Source organism: Herpailurus yagouaroundi, unplaced genomic scaffold (assembly GCF_014898765.1).
Source record: "Herpailurus yagouaroundi ecotype Mexico unplaced genomic scaffold, PumYag 295, whole genome shotgun sequence".
In the NCBI taxonomy this organism is placed as follows: domain Eukaryota; kingdom Metazoa; phylum Chordata; class Mammalia; order Carnivora; family Felidae; genus Herpailurus; species Herpailurus yagouaroundi.
This window is the reverse complement of record NW_024412512.1, coordinates 248,643-266,055: the sequence shown is the minus strand read 5'-3', so window position 1 is coordinate 266,055 and position 17,413 is coordinate 248,643. Positions and strand designations below refer to the sequence as shown.

General features: G+C 66.4%; 1 protein-coding gene across 1 annotated transcript; it reads right to left on the bottom strand.

The window, feature by feature from the left end:
• Nucleotides 1–1,062: 1,062 nt before the first annotated feature.
• On the bottom strand, nucleotides 1,063–16,221 carry ABCA7 (ATP binding cassette subfamily A member 7). Its single transcript, XM_040461699.1, is given in 56 exon segments — nucleotides 1,063–1,113; nucleotides 1,215–1,300; nucleotides 1,303–1,362; nucleotides 1,365–1,420; nucleotides 1,741–1,887; nucleotides 1,985–2,171; nucleotides 2,174–2,198; nucleotides 2,271–2,407; nucleotides 2,773–2,951; nucleotides 3,041–3,235; nucleotides 4,069–4,114; nucleotides 4,169–4,249; nucleotides 4,252–4,310; nucleotides 4,381–4,504; nucleotides 4,855–4,951; nucleotides 4,953–5,145; nucleotides 6,157–6,306; nucleotides 6,489–6,570; nucleotides 6,573–6,667; nucleotides 6,993–7,142; nucleotides 7,144–7,158; nucleotides 7,264–7,328; nucleotides 7,331–7,530; nucleotides 7,563–7,791; nucleotides 8,014–8,177; nucleotides 8,255–8,346; nucleotides 8,561–8,622; nucleotides 8,711–8,814; nucleotides 9,200–9,337; nucleotides 9,568–9,674; nucleotides 9,676–9,699; nucleotides 9,802–9,933; nucleotides 10,232–10,394; nucleotides 10,503–10,511; nucleotides 10,657–10,784; nucleotides 11,038–11,254; nucleotides 11,335–11,412; nucleotides 11,415–11,544; nucleotides 11,649–11,824; nucleotides 11,827–12,238; nucleotides 12,275–12,323; nucleotides 12,586–13,042; nucleotides 13,098–13,224; nucleotides 13,503–13,528; nucleotides 13,531–13,623; nucleotides 13,699–13,909; nucleotides 14,075–14,155; nucleotides 14,304–14,452; nucleotides 14,533–14,619; nucleotides 14,758–14,824; nucleotides 14,827–14,875; nucleotides 14,958–15,054; nucleotides 15,057–15,098; nucleotides 15,287–15,322; nucleotides 15,325–15,373; nucleotides 15,462–16,221. Coding segments are annotated over 56 exon segments (6,531 nt in total). The 5' UTR covers nucleotides 15,528–16,221.
• Between the last annotated feature and the right edge of the window lie 1,192 nt (nucleotides 16,222–17,413).

The window sequence follows — 17,413 nt, the reverse complement described above, 5'->3', positions numbered from 1 at the left end:
TCTTTGGAAACAAGCCTGAGGCTACCCAGCCGGGAGACCAGCCACGTGTAGGGACCCCTGGCTTCTTCCCCCCTCCCCAGACCCCCGCTCCCCTCCTCCAACCACCTCTTCTCTTGAAGACCCCTCACCAGTCAGAGGCTTCTCCCCTCCCCCATTCTTCTCACTTCTGGAGTCCCACCCCATCCCCAAACCCCAACAACCCCTTTTCCCTCCCCAACACTGACCCCACTGACCTCTGGTGGGAGGGGCAGGTCTACAGGGCAAAGGGCCCGAAGACCACAGCCTCTGGTGCCAAACCCGCCTCTCCAGCCCCGGGTCCATCCACACTCCCAGCTGGGAAGCCCCTTGAGGATCCTAGCACCCATTGCTCTGGGGCCTAGTTTCAGGGGTGAGGGCTGGCTGGCAGACTTCGGGCCTAGTTTCAGGGGTGAGGGCTGGCTGGCAGACTTCGGGCCTGGTCAGGACACCTGAGGTCTGGGCCACCCCCAATGGGCTTTTCCAAGTCTTCTGGAACATTCCCTAGCCTTAACCTCCTCCTCCTCCTCCCCACCAGGCTCTCCTAGGTACTGCCCTCAGCCGCCAGGCCCACATGGGCAAGTGGGGGCCAGTGACCAGTGTCCAGGCTCTATGGAAGGCCACCCTTGCATGTGAGATCCCCCGTCCCCAGTCCAGCAGAGGCCCCCAGAGCTGGGGGTCCAGTCGGCCACAGCCAGACTCTCACATGTACCCTACAAAATTGCACCAGTGTCGGGGGACACGTGGGGGACACGTGGGGGACACGTGGGGGACACGTGGGGGACACTCGGGGAACAGGGGCCAGTGTCCAAACGCATATGGAGAGCCGTGTTTGGACTGACCTGCAGCCTGTACGTGCGCGCGCGCGCGCGGTTTCACCCCATGAGTTCTCTATTTCCTCCAGGGCGATGGATCCTCTGAGAGCCTGCGACTGGGCTGCCGGAGTCTCCCAGCAACCCCACACAGGAGGTGCTAGGGTCCTCGAGGAGCCCAGTGAGGAGTCGGGGTGCTGTGGGCGTGGCACGAGGCCTGCCCCACTCCCGCCTCCTACCCGTCCCCCTCCTCTTCCCCCTGGTTCTTGGAGAAGTACAGGAGCACCTGGGGGAGGGCGGCCGGAGGGGCGGTCAGCCCCCCCCGGCCCGGTCCCCAGCCCCACTTATCCTCAGCCCCGTCCAGGCGCCGGGGGCGCCCGCGCCAACGTGGTCTGGCTCCCTGAGAAGTGCACGCCGCGTTCCGAAGACGCGAGCCAGGGCGCAGCGCCCTCCCGGCGGCACCTGGAAGCGCGGGCGGCCCCCGGGAACGCGGCCGCCTCGAAGGCCTCCGCCAACTCGGACCGCGCTGCGGGCCCCGCAGGGTCAGCGTGTGGCCGGCGCCAAACCCGGATGGGTGGGTGGGTGGGCGGGGCCTGGAGGGGGGGCTGCTGGACACGCCCGAGGCCCGCCCACACCACCCTCCCCCTCACTCTGGCCCTGCCCCCCGAGACCTGGCCCCTCCGGACGCCCCCCTCCTCCCGCCGGGCCTCGCCCGCCTGTGGGCCCATCCCTTCCCTAGCCCCGCCCCCTCGGGCAGCGCCCGCTCCAGGCCCCGCCCTCTTCCCCTCCCGGGCCCGCCCCTTCCCCGGACCCACCCTCGGCCCCGCCGCCAGCCCTCGAGCCTCGCCTCCGCTCAGGGTAGAGCCAGGTGGGCGTCGCGTGGCAGTGTCTGCGCTCTTGTGGCCCCGCTCACCTGCTCTCGAGGGGCTGCGCGCCGCCCGGACAGCGGACCCGCCCGTCACCGTGATGGCCGGGCGCGTGCAGAGCGCCACACACTCTCCCTTGCAGCCCGGGGCCCGGCGCCGTCAGCTCCCGCCAGGCTGGGGCCACCTGGGGCCACCTGGGGCCACCTGGGGCCACCTGGGCCCGCCCACCCCCCCGCCTCTCCCCCCCCCCCCCCAGCCCAGCCCGCTCGGGCCCTCGGGACCGGGCATCACCGTCCCCGGCGTGCCCTCCTCCCAAAGGTCGGGGCCGCTCCAGCTCTGACGGCCTCCCGCTGGGGCCTGGCCCACCTTGACCCTGGGCCGCGGGCGCTGGGGACCCACCTGTGTGCGGTAAGCACCACGGAGCGGCCCTCCCGCGCCACGGCCGGGAGGGGGCTACTCCAGAGAAAGCGCCGGGAGCGGGGTCCGTGCCCGTGGTGGACTCGTCCTCGGGGCTTCAGGGGGCGATGCCCTCATCAGCCGAGCCCGAGCCCTCTCCCCCAGGCCCGCCCCCACGCACCAGAAAGACCACAGCCGGGTCCCCCACCAGCGCCACGGCTGTCGCCAGCTTCCTCTTGTTGCCTCCGCTGTAGGTGCCCGCAGGTGGGTCCGAAACTGCAGGAGCCCCACGCGCGCCGCCGGGCCCAAGCTCGCTGTCTGTGGGGCGGCACGGGAGGCAGGCAGGGCCGGGGGGGGGGCGCGGGGCGTGGCCGCCCGCGCGGCGCGGGGGCGCCCCCACAGCGGGGGGCCGGCCACGGGAGGGGGACTAGGGTAAAAATGGGGGAAGGTAGAGAGTGGAGCCAGGGTGAAAGAGGGGGGATGTGACCTGGCCAGGAAGCCCTCAGTGGGCGGTGGGGTCATGGCCGGGGGAAAGTCAGGTGCGGTAGGAAGGGGGCAGGTACAGAGCACAGGAGCTGGGGGGGGGGGGGGGGGCGAGTGGAGAGAGGCGGACCCTGACTCGGGGCAGGGCCAAGGGAGCCAGGGTAGGGCTGTGATCCTGGAAGGAGGGAGGGGGAGGTCACCTGGGGAACCTGAGCTTCGGGTGAAGAGTTCCAGGTGCTGGTGGCCGGCCAGCAGCTCGAAGACAGCGTCCGACTGAGGGCATTAGCCCCTGTGGCGGTGCGCGGCGGAAGGTTCCCGGCCATGCTGGCAATGGGGGATGGGGCACAGGGGGCTCAGGGAATTGGCTAGGCCCTGGCCACTCGCGGGAGGGGGGGGCAAACAGGGGCCTCAAGGCTCACCCACCCTGGAGCACCATGGTAAGAGACGGGTGGGGGGGCGTCTCAGGGCCCGGTCCACATGCAGGGGTGTGGGCGGTCGTGCCTGGGAGAGCGCCGCGTGGGGACGCACGCAGGCTTGGGGGCCCGAGCCCGCTCACCTGTAGCCAGCCGGCACAGCCTCACCACCACCGGCAGCGCGTCCCCCGCCAGCTTGCGAAATGTGGACGTCTTCCCTGCTCCGTTCACTCCCACGGGCCCGAAACACCGCGGGTGCCCCGCAGACGGCACTCGGCAAGGTCTCAGATCCCTGCCCCACTGTCCCTAATTCCGGGGTGGGGTTCCAAGTTTCTGCAGGACGGCCGTGGCAAGGGGGCTCCCCGGGGGCAGATCCCGAGGGCGAGCAGATGAACATAATGCTGTCACTTAGCCGGGAACGGTTGGTGGCACGCGGGATGAATTTAAACAATTCCGGCGGCGGCAGGTGCCCTGTCAAGCGCTCCGTAAATAGCGGAACGGCTCCCGACAGACAGACACCCAGCGAGTGCGGAACGACTGCGACCGACACCGACGCTCCACGCTGGCTTCCAGCCGCGTCCGCCCCCCGCGCGTGACCGATACGTAGCACTCAGCACGTGGGCTTGCACAAGCAGCTGCGTGGATGTGAACTGGTGCAAAGCGCGTGCTCGATAAATGCCGGCTGTGAGCACTACTCGGGTCACACACACACACACACACACACACACACACACACACACACCTCAGACTCAGCAGTACCACTCGCTCTCGAACGTAGTAGGTGTTCGATTAACGTCGCGGCCACGTGTGTGGGCACCCCACCCCATAGGTGCTCAATAATCATCGGCTTGGTCTCCGTAGGGCCCAAGACCTTACTACACACAGTAGGACTCGGTAAGCAAAAGCATGCAGTAGGAGCTTAACGAGCGTTTGCTGGCCCGAAACAGGGGCTCAAGCGTTGGCAGTCAGTAGTTGCTCAGCACGCGGGCACCTATGCTCAGTTGTTCAGTAAAGGGCAGTGGGCGCACAGTAGGGCAGCCCCTCACTGCCCCTGCCTCAGGACCTTCACCCTGGACTCTCAGCTCACCAGGGGGGATCGACAGCTGGCGTCCCTCTGCCCACGGCACGCCTGGGAGGTGTTCAGGTCCCTGAGAGGGTGGGTGGGCCACCGGGAGCCCCCAACCCAGCACTGCGCCCACCTCGGTCAGGTCTCTCGACACCAGCACGTCCCCCTCGGTGGCCCCTCGGGCCACCCGCTCCTGACACGGGCCACCTCCTCATCCTCCTGCCCCGGGGTGGGGGGGGGCAGCGACCTCAGCTGGGGTCTGAGGACGGGAGAGAGATCAGTGGGCCCAGAGCCAGCCCCGGACCCTCCCACCCTTACCCAGCCCCCACTGACCGTGGCAGCAGGTGGTCGCCAAGAGCATGAGGAGGAGGAGGAGGGGCCCCTGTACCACCACAGCCAAGAGGTTCTTACCAACCTCCTCCCAGTGCAGGGGGGGCTGGAACTGCCCGTCTCCTGTGTTGACAGGAAGGAGGAATGGGGTCACGGGGGAGGTGCTTGGTTTCTGGGCCCATCCCCACCCAGGTCACCTCGGGCTTTTAAGGGAAAAGACAGAGAACTGAATGGGCCACTCAACTGAGGTCTGACTGGTACAGGCCACAGTGGTATTACCATCTCCTTTGTTAGGACCTCTTGTGATATGACCCAGGACGTAAGTAGCTTTTACGACTACTTTGCCGTATCTCTAACTTGGCCCAAACTTGGGGCCACCTAACCCTCTAGTTCCCTTCCTGGGAGCTGCTGTTTGTCCCTACCCTGCGTTATCGACTTGGGTGGCACTCCCCCACCTCGAGGGAAGTTCTCACCTAAGCGCTCGAAGGCGTCAGCCACGGCCTGGTCTCACGCCATGTCCACACGCCCCCGGCCCAGGCAGAAGTGGGGGAACACCAGGAAGACCCTTTTTCCGGATGTGGCTCATTTCCTGCAGCTTCTGCTCAGGGACAGGAAGAGGGACGTGCGTCCGGAGCTGAGGCCCAGACTTGCAGAGCGCCACCCGACCAGAGAAGTGTTGGAGCACGAAGGTGGCCGTGCCGCCGTTGATGCCAACGAAGAGGTTGACACAGGTGAGCACCACACAGGCTGTGCTGGGCACATGACTGGCGTGATCGACCAGCTGAGGGGGCAACAGGGGTCACCAGGTAACCACCCAGACAGCAGGCTGAGTAGCCCTAAGAGGGAGTCCTCTGTATCCAGTCGGTTAAGGGTCTAAGTCTTGTTTTGGGCTCAGATCACGACCCCGGGGTCGCATGGGGCTCTGCGCTGGGTGCGGAGCTTGCTTTAGATTCTCTCCCTCTCCCTCTGCTTGCGCCCTCTCGCTGTAAAATAAAATTCTTTAAAAAACTTTTAGGGGCGCCTGGGTGGCGCAGTCGGTTAAGCGTCCGACTTCAGCCAGGTCACGATCTCGTGGTCCGTGAGTTCGAGCCCCGCGTCGGGCTCTGGGCTGATGGCTCGGAGCCTGGAGCCTGTTTCCGATTCTGTGTCTCCCTCTCTCTCTGCCCCTCCCCCATTCATGCTCTGTCTCTCTCTGTCCCAAAAATAAATAAACGTTGAAAAAAAAAATTAAAAAAATAAAAAACTTTTAAAAATTAGAAACAAAAGACAAAAGAGTTGTTTTGTTTGTTTGTTTTAAAGTCAACTCTACCCTTGGGACACCTGGGTGGCTCAGTCAGTTGAGCGTCCGGCTTCGGCTCAGGTCACGATCTCGCAGTTCGTGGGTTTGAGCCCCGCGTCGGGCTCTGTGCTGACAGCTCGGAGCCTGGAGCCTGCTTCGGATTGTGTGTGTGTGTGTGTGTGTGTGTGTGTGTGTGTGTGTGTGTGTCTGCTCCTCCCCTGCTTGTGCTCTCTCGAAAATGAATAAACATTAAAAAAAATTTTAAAGTAATCTCTACCCTCAACGTGGGGCTTGAACTCACGACCCCAAGGTCAAGAGTCGCACACACTACCCCCTGAGCCAGCCAGGTGCCCCAGGACAGGATGAGCTTTTAAGGCCACCTCAGCATGTCCTTAAATTAGATTCCACTTGGGACCACCTCGGATCTCTTCTGTCCTCGGGAGCTGGGACAGAGCCCTGGCTCCCTCGATGGCATCAGGCGTCGGGGTAGGGCGGCAAGAACGGGCTCCGAGGGGGGCGGAGGCCTCACCCGCAGAGCAGTAACAGCAGCAGGAGGGCAGGTGGGTTGGCGGGAGCCGCGTACGCCCTCTGCTGGAAAGCCGGAAAGGTGAGCGCCGCCACGCACGCTGGCACCAGGTAGTTCCAACTGCGTTGGAGGCGGAGTTACGCCCATCAGTTTGCAGGTCCCCTGGGCCCCATCCCAACCCCCCGCGTTTCAGGTGGCCAGAGGCGCAGTCTCCCAGATCCCCAGACTTCACCCAGACCGTCCCGACAAGCGCCTGGCGGGAAGGGGCAGCGGTGAGAGGCAGCCGGACCTCCCCCCCCAACAGCACTCCCCGCACCACGTCCCAGAGAAAGTTGCTGAGCCAGTGAAGAGTGGGAGGCGGGCCCCCCATAAACTGCAGAGGCCCGACTCCTCGATGAGAACAAGGGTGACGCTGGCTGGGACGAAAGACACGGTGAAGACCGCGCAGGTGGAGACGGGCACGTCCACCGAGGCGGCCGTCCTGCGGGCAAGGGCGCACGGGCGCCTCAGAGGACACCTCGGCCCACGCCGACGGGACAAGGATCCACGCACTGGTCACCAGGCGGGGAGACGAGCAGGGCCGTGTGGGGCCGGTGGGGGCTGGGCTGCCGGCCGGGCAGACGCGCAGACCGCGAGGTGGGGTCCCAGCGGACGCGGGGAGGATGCGTGGGCTGCCGGGGGAGCCTGACAACGTCCCGCTGTCCGGGCCTGGCGAGCACAGAGCCGCAGCCACTGTACGCGTACTCAGCAGGGGCGTGGCAGAGCGCAGAAAGGCCGAGGTGGGGGGCGGGGCATGGGGACTCAGCACAGCCTCGGACAGCTGCTCCTTGGTGAGGTTCAGGGGGTGGCTGAGCGTGGTGATGCTGTGGGCGTGGCGGGCAGGGCCTGGGGGCAGGTGGGCACGTAGGAGCGCGTTGTTGGCCCTGCCGATGAAGGCCACCACGGCGTGCCGGCCCGTTGTTGAACCAGATCCGGGGTGGGGGTGGGGGTGGGGGGGGTCGAGGCCGAGGGGTCAGAGCGCCGCGGTGAGACCTGCCCCACCAGCCACCTGCCCGCCCCCTCACCCGAGCGCCCACCTTGAGGCTGTCCTCGGTGTCCGGGCCGTGAGCCCAGGCTGTGGGGTTGCTCAGGACACGGTCGAGGGGGCCCCGCCGGGTCGGGGGTTCAGCAGCACCGGCAGCCCCCACACTGAGTGGCTCACCTCTTGCCCTGAGGGCAGGCCTGGGTCTCGGCCCCCCAGGGAGAAGCCCCCATACCTGCGGGGCAGTGGGCTCAGGGAGGGCGGGGCAGGAAAGCCTCCTAGCGGGTGGGCAGGGGGCGCGGGAACGGCCCTCCTCACCTGACCTCGTTCACCCACTTCTTGGTCTTCAGGCTGCGGGAGATGCGGGGGGGGGGGGGGGGGGCGGCGGCCCCCCCACGGAGAGCCGTCCGGAGCGCCGGCCCCCTCCTCTGGGCAAACTGAACGCGTGCAGGTGGCGGCTGGCCCCTGGCGCACCAGGCGGGGGTGGGTCTTGACCAGGAAGTCGGGACAGGTTCCGACCCGTCAGGAGGCGCGAGGAGACTGAGCACCGGGACCGGGCCCACAAAGAGGACAGGCAGAACCATCTGCAGGACGGGCCCAGCAGCTGCCCTCCCTGCGCACCCCCTGGGCTGCCCGGGACCCTTCCTGCTCCTGCTCTACAACCATCCGTGGCTCCCCGGTGCTCTCAGTAAAGGTGCTCAGACTGGGGGAGACTTCTCGGGTTCACCGCTGAGTGGGTGACGGGAGTAGAAAACAGGCACCCAGGGCTGCCCGCGCGCCCTCCTCTGGCGCCCGCTCCCCCTCACCTGCGTAAACGGGCCACGGCGGCCACGGCGGCCACGGCAGGCAAGCAGAAAGCGCTTGAGAAGCAGGGCCCGGAGCTGCTGGCGGGTCAGCGCCCAGCCCTGTCCCCGGCCCGCGGGGTCTGGCCCGAAGCCCTGCAGGACCCGTGTTTCCGGGGCAGACGCCGCTGAGGGGGATGGAAGGGTCAGTGCGCAGGCTCCGGGGGACAGGGAGGGACCGCAGACTCGAGGCGGGACAACTCACCTAGCTCCCCGTTCTCCAGGGCCGACTCTTCCGGCAGAACCTTGAGCCGTGAGGTCACGTCTGGGGGAGCGAGGCCCGCGTCCAGGTGCCGCTTGTGGCTGGTGATCTGTGGGGCCATCAGGGGTGCGTTCAGGTTTGAGGGTCCCCGTTCAGCCGAGGGTCTGACAAAGGTCCTGGGTTGCAGACAGAGGCGGTCGGGAATCAGGGGTGGAGGTCGAGGCTGCGCCTTGAGATGCAACCAAGGCTGGGGCCTCGCCGTAAAGTCAAGTCTAACTCCGAATCAAGGCGCGGGGTCAAGGACAGGGACCTGTGGCCGCGTCCTCTGGGTCCACGTCTGCAGCGCAAGCCTCTACCACCTTCGGGAAGACCTGGGGAGACAGAGCGGGGGCTCAGCCCGGGACCCCACAGGAGTCGCCCGCGCCCAAGACGCCGTGGGGCCCTCTGCGTGTGCCCTGCCTCCTCCCCGGGGTGTGCTGCTGGGGGAGACCCGTAGGGCAACTCCTTCACCAGTCGCGCCCCGGGCACCAGGCACCGCACGAGCGACAGCAGGTGGGCGGGACCTGGGTGGACGGGGGCGCGTCAACCGGGGACGCAGCCGGCTGTCCTCGGGGAAGGGGCTGGAGTGACCCACGGGAACCTGTCTCTGCAGGCAGAGCAGGTTAGGGTTAAGCACCGGAGGGCAAGAGGTGACCGGAGATCGGGCCCGCAGTTCACATGGGGTCAGGGGTCCGGGCTGGAGTTACGGAGCCTGTTGCCCTGAGTCAAGCCCCCCACTGGCCCTTCCCTCAGGCTCTCCCAGCCCGTTCCCGCCAGCCGCGCTGCCCTGTTTGGCATCCAACTCCTATTCATCCCTCAAAACCCCACTCCAAGCACTTCTTCGTGAGAAACATTTTCTGGCCGCTGAATCGGAATCTAGGGGAACCTCGTGCCTCCCCCAACTCCTACCTTCTCGGTATTTGAGCAGCAGCTCCCAGATGCTGCAGCGGGAAGCAGGGTCGACACCAGCCGTGGGTTCATCCAGAATGACAACCTGGGAGCCGCCCACAAAGGCGATGGCCACTGAAAGCTTCTGCCGTGTCCCACCTGGGCAGAGGCAGGTGCGGGGGTCCCAGCACCGTCCCCTCAGTCTTGGGCAGGGCTGCGTCCCTTCCCCGCGCCCCCTTTCCCCACCCCCTGGATCTCCGTGCCTAGCCCCTCTGGGCCTCCCGGATCCGGTGTCTCCTTTGGCCTCGCACGGCCCTTGGGGTAAAGTCCCAACCCCCTTCCCAGCACCATTTCCACCGACCCGGATGCTCCTCCCCGGCTGGGCTCACCAGAGAGGCGGCGGGTCTGCGCACAACGCGTGGGGACAAGCCCCACGTCCTGCGGTGGACGGGCCTCCTCGGGGCTCACAGCTCCTGCACTCAGGCCCTCCGACCGCCCAGATGCGCTCCTCCAAGGTCAGCCTGCAGCCACGCGCTGGAACAACGGCCCCCCTGGCAGGCAGAGCCCCAAGAACACCCAGCCCCGCCACCCCTGACGCTGCACCCCCGGGCCCGCCGAGACGCACGTCAGACAGCACGTTGTATTGCGGGCAGGCGCCCAGGTGGGACCGGACGGCTTCCATTCTGGACTGGACATCGTGGCCCAGGATGCGGGCAGAGCCACCAGTGGGTGGAAAGAGGCCACACGGTAGGGACCTGGGGGTGAAGGGGTCTCAGAGCAGCTGCCCCTTCAGAGGAGGAAACGGAGACCCCCAGAGAAGGAGCAAAAGCACTTAAAAGGCACCTACTGTGTGCCCAGACTCAAGGTGTGTTATGTCCCCGTTCTATAAAGGAGGAAAACTGAGGCTCAGAGAACACGGTTGTCTATCCGCCATGTACCCCAAGTGGATTGGGGGTCGTCCCGACTTCCCTGTGGAGACCCCAGACACCTCTCCCATTGAGCAGATGTGCCAGCTGAGGCCGGGGGGAAATTAGGACAGTGGCAACCGCCCACAGCACGGTGGCCTTGCCGTCTCCGTTGTGGCCCAGCAAGGTGGTGATCTGGCCCTGGCCGAAGTCCCGGCTGAGCCCACGCAGGGCTGGCTGGGGGTTGCCAGGAAAGCGTTTCTCCAGGCCCCGTACGGAGACCCCAGGAATCCAGCCGGGTGGGACCTCTTCTGTCGGCACCGCGGGAGGAGGGCAGGCTCGACCACGGGAGCCCTTTGTAGGGGGGGGGCTCTGCGGGACCCGGGAGGCCGCAAACGCTGGCCCGTGGAGTCAGGGACCCATCAGGGCTGGGGCCTGTGGGCATTAGGGGAGCCCCACGGAGCCTGGGGGGGTGGAGGTGTGCAGAGGACCGGGCTCTGTAGGAACCTGGGTCTTTGGGGGACATGGGGCATACAGACAGGGAAGCGGCCATCAGGTCTCCTCGTGCCTCACCCTCTGGGTCCTTCGGGGTGGGAGGCGGGGTGGAGCCCTTGGGAGAACAAGGCCCAAACCCATAGCTTCTCCGAAAGGGAAAGTTCCACGGTTTGGGGATCCCATACTGGCCTGGGAGGAGCGGTGCTCTGTTAACCCCTTGAGCTCATCACCCTGGGGTGTGCCAGCTTCTGACCACGTGCCCGGGATCAGGGCATCCAGGTGGGAGGGCCCGGCCTGCCTCAGGCCGTCCCTCGAACGCAGCCACCCGGGCCTAGATGCCAGGAAGAGCCGCCCAGGACGGCCTCCAGGCACCAAGCGGCCCCTCAGCCCTGCCCCGGCTCGCCAAGAGCCTCAGTCCGGCCACCCTTCTGCAGGTACGCCCCTGCCCTGTGTCCCTACCCCACCTGGGAGATGGCCTCTAGGTACCAAGTGGCGAGGCCATAGAGCACAGTGTCGAGCAGCAGGATTCCAGAGACCTGGGCCCGGCTGAAGACGCCAGGGGTGGGCCCGGTGCCCGCCCTGTGCCACTGGGCGCCTTCACCCTGCTCCTTCGGCAGCGCCAGGCTCTCGCAGCCGAACCCAGAGGCCACAGGCGACAGAAGACTGCGGTGGGGACAGGGGCGTCAGCGAGCAAACGCAGCGCAGGGCCCCCCCCCCCCCCCGCACCCGGCCACCCCGGGTCTCACCACAGCCAGAGACCACCCACAGGCAGCCGGTCTCGCCAGGCCACGCACAGCACGTAGGGCGGACAGAGCACGAAGTAGGCCAGGCCTGGCACGCCGCCGCCAGGTTGGCGCGCGGGAAGCGGGCGCTCAGAAGGAAGCTCTGGACCACGGCGGCCACGGCGAAAGCCGCCAAGAACAAGAAGACCACGGCCGGGTAGCTATGGGGGAGGAGGTCCCCGAGCTGCGAAGGGCGAATACGGCTCCTCAGGCTCCGGGATTTGCCCAGGGGCCCGCGCGCGCGCGCGCGCAGCCACCCCGCAGCCGGGAAGGCCGAGGCGTGCGCACCTTGGGCACCAGCACGAGCAGCGCCGTGCTGCCAAGGAAGGGCGAGTGGCAGCTGAGGAACCAGCCGAGCCACAGCACCGCGCTGCCGAGCCCCAGGGCCTGCATCGTGTGGCGCAGCCTCCTTTCCTTCCCTCGCACCACGGCCTTCACCGCCGGCGCCACGGAGTGGATCCAGGCGTCAGGAAAAGCGGCAGCGACCGGTTCTGTACACGCAGGACCCTGAGGCAGGGGCGCGGCTGCGGTGGAGGCCAGAGGCCCCGAGCAGCCCCCACGGGCACTGGAGATCCAAAGGCGCAGCTGGGCCCCGGATGTCCCCTGACCCCTGTTCCAGCCTTAGGATCCCAGCTGTCCTCACAGGCCGCGTTCTCCCTGCCCCCGGGGACCCCAGCCCCTCCGGGATCCCGGTTCCTCCCGCTACAGGTCACAGGGAGTGGTCCTTCCAAACCAGTGGCTCGCAGCCTCGACCGCATGAATGTTCCAAACGGAGCCCGAGCCGAGATCTGGCGGCGGAAGGGGGGTGGATGCGCAGGGAGGGGGCGCTCACGCGTCATCCGCGTAGCACGGGGAGGGCGTCTGCTGCGGGTAGAGGCCTACACGGGCCTCGGTGCCGCTGAGCCACACCACACATAGCGCAGGTCTGTCAAGGGGTCAGCAGCCGGGCCCGGGTCCCAGAACCTGCATGGGGCACGGTGGTGGGCTGCGGGGAGAGGCCGGGGAGCCCCACGGCCCTGCCCATCACCACCTTAACTCTCAAGCACACGAGTCTGTGCCCGCCTGCATCTCGTCCAGGGAGCGCGAGGTGCTGCCCCTGCCCCGGAAGCCCTGGGCCACGCCCCACGGAGACCCCACACACAGTAGACCCCAATTGGCCCAAGGGGTCCCGGGCTCCACCCATCCCAGGCTCTAGGCAGGGATGGCCCCGCCCACCACGCTCCACCTATTCCTGATCTTATTGGTTCTCGCGAAGGCGTCGATATCCATGCGGATCTTGATGCGCGGGTGACCAGGGCCTGCGAGCTGTGCGGGGTTCCAAAGGTCCCTCGGGCCCCAGAAGACGATGCCGGCCCAGAAGTGGTGCTCCGCTAGCAACTCCAGGGCCCGCGCCATCAGGGCTGCCTCTGAGGGTGCCACCTCCAGCTTGTCCTGGGTCACACACTGAGGAAGGGCCTGGGTGTGGGGCCTGGGTGCCCGGATCCTCCCCTGAACCTCAGGGCCAGGCGGCGCTTCTTCCTCGGGGACACCAGGGCGCGGCCCAGCTCGGCCATCAGATTTCTGCAGGGCCAGGCTGTGGCCCTCCTCAGGCTTTCCTTGGAATGGCGCACTGCTCCAAGTTGGGTCCCCCTCCCTGAGCTCCCCTGGATTCCACAAGCCGCCTGCACACTCGCCCCCACATCCTGGGCAGGGATGATGTGCCCAGGGAGGCCCTGGATGAACCTGCTGTCCTCCGACCTGGCCTAACCTGCCACATGGCCGCATTTGTACTGTCGTTCAAGTAGTTGAAGAGCTGGGGTCCCAGCACACCCCACACCTCCTGGAGGCCCTTCAGTAGAGCCAGCTTCTAGAAGGTCCGGTTCCCCTGTGGCAGGTGGGCACCAAGATAAATGCCAGGCCAGCCCTTTCTCGACCCTCCCCTGCTCTAAGGACCCCTGCCCACCTCTCCTGTTTTGCTCCAGCCCGTGGCTCTGAGCACTGGTGCATTCTGTTCCTCTGCCCGCAATCTGGGAAACTCTAACTTCTTCAAAAACCTGGAGTCCACCACCCATCTCAGGAAGCCTCCGGGGTCAGGGCCCCCCCTCTGGCCTGGCACAGCCTCCCTGGGTTAAGGGAGGGACCCAGGACCACTCCTGCCCTTACCTGGGCCGTGAGCCGCCTGGTGAAGCCACTTTCCCCAGGACTAGCAGCTTCAGGCGCCTCCAGAGGAGGAGGGACAGTGGGTGGGTTTCCAGCGATCCCATCAGCTCAGCACAGGCAGGGCCTGGGATGGGGGCACCGTGAGGCCCTGCCCCCATTCCCACTGCCCCACTTCCCAGACTAGAGGTCAGTCACTCACTCAGGCTGCTGTCGGGCAGGCCCGGGGCGGGCTCCTGCCCCACCAACTCCTTCAGGTGGGTGGCCTCATACCAGTCGAGGGAGGGCCCCCCTGGGACGCCAGGGCCCTTGGCACCGCAGAGGACTTCCGACACGGCCTCCAGGGGCCGGCTAGTCCCCTGAGGTCTCCGCAGCAGCGCCCACAGCTCCACCAGGCCGGGCAGTGCCAGGAGCTGGAGAGGTCACCAAGGATGCCACCCAGCCTCGACCAGGGAAGGACCCTGCCAGGAGCACCTTCTCCCTCGCCCCTTCTGCCCAAGCCCTCCCAGGACCTCCCCATCCGGGCAGCTTCCCCTCTCAGCCTCCCAGCTGGGGTGGAGGGTGAGTGGTCCGCTTACTTCCTGGGCCACGTTCTCTGCTGCCTCCAGGAAGCTCCTCATGGACTCCCGGGCTTGGTCCAGCCCAGACGCCAGGGATTGCTGGGGAGAAAGCCCACAAGGGCGATAATGACCTTGATGGCATTCTCACCGGGGGTGTAGCAGTTTGCAAGCTCCCGAAGATCCCGTTTTACAAATAGGGCAACGGAGGCTCCGAGAGGCACGTGGACTCATGCATGGTCGCACGGGCCGGACACTTCACCACCATGCTGGACACAGCCCATCTGGGCACCCGTCCCTCGTCCCTCCAGGAGCCAGGGACAGCCCAGGAAAAGGCCCGGAAGCCGGAACCAGAGGCCCCTGGCCAGGATGGGGAAGCCCAGAAGGCCACGGTGGGAGCTGAGCAGAGGACACGACAGAGGGTCAGGCTGAGGACCCCCCTGAAGGCAGCATCCCAGAGTCACCTGGTCTCACCCCACCCCATCTCATTTCTCGAAGCAGTGTCCCCAGTAGCTCAGTGGTCAGGGGCAGGTGGTCCCGCAGCCGGTTGCTTGGCTGAGGCCGGGCTGGGAGAGGAACACACAGAAGCACGAGTTTAGGCAAAGCTTGGCCCGAGACAGCTCCCGCCCTGTGCCCGTGACACAGCCGGGCAGGTGGAGGCTCAGAGAGCATCCCTGCCGGCCAAAGGGCCCTGGCCTCCTCACCTGCCCCGCCCGCCGCTCTCAACATTGGCATTAGCTTTCCCAGGCTGGCCAGCATCCTGTGGGCTCTCGTCCCCCACCCCCAAGGATGGTGTGGGCATCTGCCAGGAGCCAGAGGACGCTGGGGGCAGAGAGAGCACCAGGTGGAGGCTCGGCAGACACCCTCGTGCCTGTGGCTGCTGCACCCACCCCCGCTTGCTCACAGGGTGTCCTTGAAGTTGCTGAGGACACCTGGCTGCTCGGCGGGCGCGGATTGCGGGAAGCAGGTGTCGTTCATGCTGCAGATGAGACCCTGGAGCCGGGTAGGGTGCCGGCCGAGGGCAGCGGCTTGTTGGGGAAGTGGCCCGTGGGGACGTTGGGCGTGGGGAGCTTTGCCTGCACCCCCATCGTGTCTGCACCCTCGCGGACAGAGTGCTCACTCAGACTCGCGCTCTCTGACGCTCACGGGACCCTGTGGATAGGGTGACCCAGTGCCTCCCCTCTCCCCCACAAAGGGCCTGGTCCCTGGCCGGGCGGGGGGGGGGGGGCTTACACTCATGTTGCTCCAGTCGGGGGTGGGAGTGGCACCCAGGTTGAAGAAGAGAAACAGAGGCCCCAGCAACTCCACCAAGAGCTGGATCTGGGAGAGGGGCAGAAGAGGCGGGGGAGTGGGGGACCGTGGGGGACACCGGGGCCGCCCCGCCCTGGCCCATTTGCCCTGGCATTACCGGCTGTCTCCTGCGATACAGGACATTTTTCCAAAGCAGCAGCATTAGCTGTGTCCAGAAGGCCATGGTGGGAATGCACAGAGCACACGACGGAGGGTCCGGCTGAGACGCACTGTGTGGCTGCGGGCAACCCCTGGCCCTCCCTGAACCTCGTGCCTCTAGCTCACGGTACAGGGTTCCTGGAAGCTCTGCTTGGAGCCGAACAGCAGGCACTTATTTAAGGGTCCCTTCTGTCCCTGGAGGGGCGGAGCGGGCCAATGGGAGCCCTGCCCGAAGCCGTCCCCGCACCTGATTGGTTGCCTGGGCTGTCGCTCGCTGCAGGGCTGGGGTCCAAAAGGCTATCAACTAATTCCTGAGGGGGAGGAGCCTCGGCTTGACTCGTCACGACTCCACTTTGAGCCCCTTTGGGGGCTGCCAGGTCCTGGCCCCCAGCCTCATCCCGCGTCCTGGGAAAGATCCCCGCCCCCCAGCCCCAGCTCTAACGCAATGATAACAGCAAAGTGTTCACCGTGCTGAGCATTTTACACACCAGGCCCCCAGAGACAGGCAGAGCCACCCCGCGGGAGCAGGGCCCCAGCTCCACCCACCCCTCGTGTATCATTTATCGTTAAGAACCACAAGACGCAGAGAAAGAGTAAGGCGGAGAGGCAGCGCTGCGGCTCCTGGAACCAGCAATTCCTGATCCCCGCTTTGGTTACAAGTGTCCAGCTCTGGCCTACTTCATTATTGTGCTGCCGGGGGGCAGGGCGTTGCCACAGGCCCCGGTCGAGGCTGGAACTAGGACCCGGGACCCCCGACCCCCCACTGGAGGACTCTACATCGGGTGGGAGCTGGGGTGGGGGAAGCCTCCGTTTTTCCAGCGGGGCAGAGGGCTTGTCGGAGTTCTAACGCGGAGAGGGGCTGCAGGTGTCTGTCGGCAAGTACCCGTCAGGTGAGTCCAATGCCCTGCAGAATTAGTGCCCGGTTCTGCCACCCCTCGCCGCTCACACCCATCGGGGGCGGGGCGGGGGGGGGGGGAGGTGAGTGTGGACTCCGCCCTCACCCCCTAATTCCCAGGGAACCTGCCTCCCTCCCATCCATCCGCACCCCGGGACCCTCTCACCTTTCCAGCCCTCATCTCTGGCCGCCTTCCCTGCGCCCGACAGGAGCCCGGGGTCGCGGTCCCTTTAAGAGGCGTCTCCCGCAGCGAGCCCTAAACCCCAGCAGTTCACCTCCAGGGCCTGGGAAGCCCGCGGCCGCGCCCGGCCCCGCCCCCGCCCCCTACTATTGGCTGCCATCCCTGCCACTCACAGGCCGGGCCCGCCCGATCCACGCGCGCCGTGGAAGGAGGCCGCGCAGAGCCGGGTTTCTTAAAGGGGCCTTTCTCCTCTTGCTGCGTCGCCTTGGGGCGCTGGGTCGCCGGTTCACCCCGCGCTGGCCGACCCCCCGGCAGGCCGGCCGGGCTGTCTCCCCACATTGCGTACCCGCCTGCAGTGCAGCAGCTCCCCGTCTTACGAGGTCCCTTTCTCCCCACTCTATTCTGGGGGACCCCGGCCTAGCCAGACTCGCTTCGTGACCCTGGGACTCCACTTGTCCACCCACAAGGTGGGGGTTCCATTGGTCATCATTTGTCAATCCCACAAACATTCCTTTGGTCCCTACAGTGGGCCCGGCCATGGTGGAAGGGGGAAGGGGGGGGGCCAGCATTCCAAGATTAGAGTCCTGGGTCATAACGGTCACTGCATTTTGAGGAATACCTCCGAATCCCTTTCTAGAAGACTGGGTAGATTTCCCAAGACCATGGTGAAGACGAAGCACGTGTATGGACCCCACAGCTCTGAAGGCACTGACCGGGGAGCAAGCAGATATACTGGGAGGGTCCCTGAGAAAAGGGAGGTGGGCTTGGCGTTGGGGCTTTGAGGATGTGTAGGAGTTTGCCGCTTCCGGAACTGTGGGCCTAGTGAACAGCCCGA